Below are 6,386 nucleotides of genomic sequence, written 5' to 3'. Positions count from 1 at the left end.
TTGATGCGAAATCAATTGTATATTTTAAGTTTGAGATTGATCGATTTTTATTAGCCAAATGTATTAAGTGATATGGAGCAATTATAGGTACATGAAGTTAGTTTGCAGGTTGATTGTAATCCCATTGAATGGTCGAACAGGATGCAGGGACTAAATGGTCTCAACCCATTCCTATTTTCACAATCAGAGACAGAAGTGGAAACACAGAGCGTGAGTCAGTCACAGACAGAGAGGAAGAGAGAGAGAAAGAACAAGAGGGTTACAATCTGATATACAGAGTGACAGAAAGGCTGAGAAAGACAGACCAGAAATCGAGGGACACACAGAGAAACTGAAACAAGACAATTTATGTCTCTTAAGAGAGATAGAGACACAGAGAGAGGGAGATGGAACAATTGAGAAAGAAAGGTGTACTGAAAATGACAGAGACAGAGAAGACAGATTTAGAGAAACAGAGAGAGAGAGTGAGTGAGTGAGAGAAACAGGAAGACAGACGAAGCGATAGATGTGGGGACTGTCTCTCCAAAGACACAGAAATTGATGGGCAGCAATAGAGATGAGTTGATTTTCAAGCACTGACGAGCTCTTACAAAACCAAAATACTGCAGTTGTCGGAAATCTGAAATAAAAACAGAAAACGCTGGAAATCCCTCAGGGGGTCTGCAGGGTCTCTGGAAGAGTTAACGTTTCAGGTCGATGGCCTGCTGTTAGAACTCACCTTCTTTTCCATATCTTCATGTTGCAGGTTTTGAAGGACGATGGAGCCTGATTATGACGGCCATTGAGAAAGTGAAGAAAGTGTTAGAAGAGTGGCCAGGTCTCCATTACTCATTGAAAACACCCTGCAGAAACCCTTCCTGTGGGCATTACTTTGACTGGCCAGACTTGGATGAGAAAGGCAGAGACATGTAAGTTTTCATCTCAGATCATCTGCTCACCTGAAAACTTTAGATGGGTTGCTCTCAGTGGTTGGTAAGTTGGTCCTTAAAGTGTTTTATCAGGTGGGAGAATGTGGTGGAGATTGTAACATTGAATGGCTCAAAGTGACAGTGAAGGCTGCAGAACCGCGAACAAGAGAGAGTTGCAGCTGGGAGAAATGCAAGGTTGGTTTGACACAAAATAGGATATTACCCAGGCATGGGGATTGCACAGGATAGCTGTAGGGCTTTCCCAGTGCAGTATTTGCTGTTACTTCTACAGCAAAAAAAATGACCTCAGATCTCTGGAGACAGAGAATACAATAGCAATGAAAGTTAAGCTAAGCCTTTATACTGACTTGGTCCAGGGCCAGTTGTGGTATATGTTCAATCCTCTATTTCCTAAATTCTAAGCGAGAATTTCTCAAAAATTAGGAGAGCAGAACTGGGATCCATTTTCAGCAAGGGAAGCCTACAACTTAATTTGAGACTCTAATCTTGAATTCAGTGTTTCATAGATCTACTTATGATATTATAGCTGAACATTGCAAGCATTTATGGGTGTTCCTGGGCTATCCAAGGAATTCTGCATAGCTTTCTTCATTTAGATCTTAAGCTGCCTGCACTGATCTTGTTTTCTTTGGTATCCTGCATTGTTCCTTTGAAGCTTATCACAAGCACAAAGCACAGCTCCTCTGTCCTTGTGATGGTAGAATAATGATTACGCTACTGGACTAGTAATCCAGAAACTCTAGTAATAATCTGGAAGCAAGGGTTCAATTCCTACCCAGTAGCTGGGGCAATTTAAAAGTAATTAATTAAATCTAGAATTAAAAATCTGGTATCAGTAATAGTGACCATAAAGTCACTGGATTGTAATAAAAACCTAGCTGGTTCACTAATGTCCTTTAGTGGGATGAAAAACCTGCTGTCCTTACCAGATCTGGCTGCAAAAAGCATGCGAGAAGGCGTCAGACAAAACAAACAGGATAAGATCTTGTGGAATTAGAAGGATATAGAAAGAGGATCGATAAATGGACATTAAGCAAAGAATGTGAGTTGGCAAACTGTAACAATGGGGTGCAGTAAGGATCAGTACCTCTGCCATTCACCATTTATATTAATGACTTAGACAAAGAAACTGAGAGTAATATATTCACGTTTATTGATGATGCAGGTAGGTGGGACTGTAATCTGTTAGAGGACAAAGAGGCTGCACATAGATATGGACTGGTTAAGTGAGTGGACAACAATGGAGTACAATGTGGGATATGTGAGCTAATTCACTTTAGTAAGAAGAATAGAGAAGTAGATATTTTTTTAAAGGCATGGCAGTTGTAAATGTTTAAGATCTGAGAGACCTGGCTGTGCACATACAGGAGCAAAGGAAGCTAGAATAGGGTATAGTAAACAATTAGGAAGGCGAATGGCATGTTGACCTTTATTGAAGTGGGACTACCAGAATAAAGGAATCTCACTGCAGTTATTCAGGGCTTTGGTGAGCCCACACCTCGAGGACAATATGTAGTTTTGGTTTCCATATTTAAGGAAAGACATTCTTTCATCGAAAGTGGTACAGCAAATGTTCATGAGGTTGGTCCATGGGATAGGTGGGTTGTCCTCACGTGGAAGATTGAGTAAACTGGATCTATATACTTTGGAATTCAGATGAATGAGAGGCTATTTAATAGAAAGATGCAGAAGTATAATGGGTTTTGACAGGTTAGACACAGAGGTTGTTCCCTTGCCTGGGGTACAATCACAGGATAAGTGCCTAATCTTTTAGGACTGGGATAAGAAGAAATATTTTCACTCAAAGTGGTGTGAATCTTTGGAGATCTCTTCCCCGAAAGATGTGGATGCTCCATTGTTGAGTATATTTAAGGGTGAGATAGACAGATTGTTGGTCTCTCAGGAAATATGGATTAAGGATAGTGGTGAACAAATGGAGTTAAAGTGCATATTCAGATGGTGGAGCAGTCATGAGGGGCTATCTGGATTAGACCCTTTTCTCTTTCTGACATTCTCTCTCATTTTCACATCTCACCCCACCCCCCACCCTTCCTTTATTCTAATCTATTTGATTACTACTCATCTTTATTTTCCCATGTAAACTGAGGAGTTCAAAATGTTGACCAGCCTGTTGCCTCTCCAAATATTGCCGGACCTGCTGAGTGTTGTTGACATTTGATGTTTTAATTATTATATATGGACAGACTAAGCTTCTAGTAAACTTGTTCTGTAAGTTGTAACTCAGACATCACGGCTTTATCATTTTTAACAATATATTTTGTGATGGGGAGTAATAGGTACTCACAGTCAAGGCCAACATTTATCAACCAATCCTAACCAATTTTAAGAATATGGTAGTGAACTGCCTTCTTGAACTGTTGCAGCCTCTGTTGTAGAATTACATCCAAAATGTTGTTATGGAGGGAGCTCCTGGATAACTAAGGATGAAGGAATTGTGATATATTTCCAAATCAGGGCATTCCAATATGTCTATTGCAAGTTTGGAAAGTGCTGCAGAAAGAACCACAGTGATTTACTGCAGTGCATCTTGTAGGTGCCACTGGGTATTATTGGTGGAAGGAGTGAAAGTTTATAGTGACAGATAAAATGCCAATCAAACTGGCTTTTCTGAATGGTATTAAGCTTCTTGGGCTTTGTTGAAGCTGCATTCATCCGGGCAAGGGGAGAGTATTCTATTGCATGACTGAATTGTACCTTGGACATGTCAGACAGGCTTTGAGCAGTCGAGGGAAACAGTCAACTCAAATTCATGATGCCTGTTGTAGGAGATCCAAATGTGCTGATGTCCAATTATGAAAGCGGTTGCTTGGGCAAAATCATTGCCAACATGCCCACTCTAGATTTGCACACTAACTGTGGTCATTAGAATGTAGCTGTGGAGAGGATTAGACTGTGAAAGTGCACACCAGCATAACCCAATGCAGCAAGGGGCTCTGTTTAAAAGGAAATAAAACTGTTATTTTTCTACAGAAGATGATTGGAATTTTGATGATAAATATTTCTAAAGATATACATAGGTTGGAGCTCAGGTGGCTGCCATTCAGCACATCATATTTGTGTCATTGCTAACAGAACAAAAAGGAAGTGGTGAACAGGTCGACTTTACATGACGTCTGGTTTCAAACTGGGCATTCAAGGGGTAATATTCTGTTTTATTTTGTCATGTTATCATATTTCATTGTAAGGCCAGTTCCTGTTAAAAAGTATTTCCCTCCCTGTGAAAGTGCAGACACAATGGGATTAACGGCCTCTTTCTGTGGAATAAATATTACATTGTTGCGAGCGGCTGCAGATTGTGACTTCGATCCCATCCTCCCATCTTGCTGAGGGTTTGATTGTAAAGAACACCTGAAGCTAAGTGTTTGCATTTGATAAATAAGCATATAATTCCCTTGATTATTAATGCCCCGCCCTTCTCTGGCAATCTCTGAGGCTGAACAGGACTGTTCATAATCTCTGTATTTGACCATGGTATGAACTTCTGATCACATGTTTGTACCATCAGAAAGACTATCTCTTTCCACCTTTGTACCATTACCTGATTCCCATCTGCATTAGCTCATCTGTTGCTGCAGCTCTTATAAAGGTTTTTGTTACTTACAAACTTGACCATTTCACTGGACTCTGGACTGGTTCACCTTCCGTAAACTTGAGGTCATCCCAAAATTCTGCTGCCCATCTGTTATCTCACACCAAGTCTCATTTCCCTATCATCCTGTACTCACCAACCTATATTGGCTCCTGGTCAATCAGGACCTAATTTTAAAAGTTTCAAACTTCTTTTCAAACCCTTCTACGGCTTCAACCCTCTCATCTCTAACTCTAATATCCTGTGTTACCAAAGCTTTTCAAGGTCTCTGAGCTCTTCCAGTTCTGATCTCTTACACATCTCCCAATTTCTGTCTCTCTCTCTCTCTCTCCCTTAAATGTACCCCTTAGAAACCTCCTCTTTTGTCCATTTGATCTACCATCTCCCCATGAGGCACTGTGTCTCTGTTACTGTGTGGTTTGATACCATGGTATGAGTTTAGATTCTTTACAGACTGGTCAAGGGGAAGGCAAAGTCAAGGACTGTTTTTAGACTTAGATTTTGAAATAACACTTAATTATACACTAATACTGAATACTGATAATATATGGTCATTTTAGAAGTACCAGGCTTTGACTTATAGTTACATTAGGAAATGAATAATTCATTTTCTTTGTGCTCATGTCCATGTGATCTTCATATTTCTTCTAGACAGCTTCATTCTAGTGTGTCTTGCAGAATGTTGCTTCTAGTCTCTCTAAAGTCTAGCGTGTTCTGAGTCTGCCCAAACTATGACATCATTGCAAGGCTACTTCAGGGTCCTAATCCCATTTCACAACAGTATCAGATTTTGTGTGTTAGGGCAACTGTGACACATCATTGGATAAGTTACTACTTTAAAAGCACCATATGAATGCACTTTGTTGCTGTTAACAGTGAGCAGATCTTGGAGGAGAAGGTAAAGACATGTGAGAACTGTGGCGAAAATTTCCGGACTGATCTTTTGTTCTGTACAAGTAAAAGATCATGGGATTCCAATGGGACAACTGAAGGTTAGTGATATTCTTCCAGGGCTCTTAAGAAATGCTGCGAAATACACTCAGTCTGTTTTACCTCTCTGCACATTGTTTTGCCACGTTTTACAGTCTTGATGATCTCAGGATGTCTTAGAAGCCTTTGTAACAATTGAAATACTTTGAAAATGTAGTCAGTGTTGTAATGTAGGAAATTGCACTGGCCAAACTGCATACTGTAAGTTTGCACAAATAGCAAAAAACGCAGATAATCACACTGCGCAAAAGAAAGCCATTCTGTACCAGTTCATTGGAGGAACTACCCAATTTGTTTCCCACACCCCCTCTTTCCCCATGCCAATTTTTTTTTCTAAGTGCCCAGATAATCTGTTTAAGGTTGAGGCATCAAAGTATAAATAATGGCAAGTATTGCAAGATACTGGCAGCCTGTGCAGTTTGCTCAGAGGATGGTGGGTGTGTTTGAAGTAATGGGTGTGTGGCTTAATAGGGCAGGAGTGGAAGGCTGAGCATAGGATTATTCCGGATGAATCAAAATAAGTCAGATGTGCAAATCCTAACTTGACTGTCTTCCGGTTCTTGGGATAAAGTTAATTTCTTTGATTTTACAGCTGCAAACAGCGTCGCGACTCAACAGACTATCCAAAACACTTACAATGTAACTGGAAATTATGTCAGTGGTTCCTGCACGGTGAATATAAAGGAACAGGTAAATCTATAAGAGATAGTAGGAACTGCAGATGCTGGAGAATCCGAGACAACAAGGTGCAGAGCTGGATGAACACAGCAGGCCAAGCAGCATCATAGGAGCAGAAAGACTGACGTTTCGGGGATGAAGGGTCTAGGCCCGAAACGTCAGCCTTTCTGCTCCTATGA

At 40.5% G+C, this 6,386-nt stretch overlaps 1 protein-coding gene across 2 annotated transcripts in view; it reads left to right on the top strand.

The window, feature by feature from the left end:
* The window catches only part of si:ch211-210p4.6 (malignant fibrous histiocytoma-amplified sequence 1), a 33,436-nt gene extending 27,188 nt beyond the window's left edge, over nucleotides 1–6,248 (top strand). The window contains exons 8-10 of one of the 2 annotated variants that reach the window (XM_048607111.1): nucleotides 746–908; nucleotides 5,416–5,531; nucleotides 6,122–6,248. In XM_048607111.1, coding sequence (XP_048463068.1) covers nucleotides 746–908; nucleotides 5,416–5,531; nucleotides 6,122–6,231 — 389 coding nt within the window. In that variant the 3' untranslated portion in view covers nucleotides 6,232–6,248. Of the gene's footprint in view, nucleotides 1–745; nucleotides 909–4,022; nucleotides 4,090–4,179; nucleotides 5,059–5,415; nucleotides 5,532–6,121 lie in introns of those variants that run through there. The other variant, XM_048607112.1, reaches the window with a different exon arrangement.
* Nucleotides 6,249–6,386: the final 138 nt, after the last annotated feature.

This window comes from Rhincodon typus, chromosome 17 (assembly GCF_021869965.1).
Source record: "Rhincodon typus isolate 14 chromosome 17, sRhiTyp1.1, whole genome shotgun sequence".
NCBI lineage: Eukaryota > Metazoa > Chordata > Chondrichthyes > Orectolobiformes > Rhincodontidae > Rhincodon > Rhincodon typus.
The sequence above is the reverse complement of the archived record's forward strand: the minus strand, read 5'-3'. Positions and strand labels throughout refer to the sequence as shown.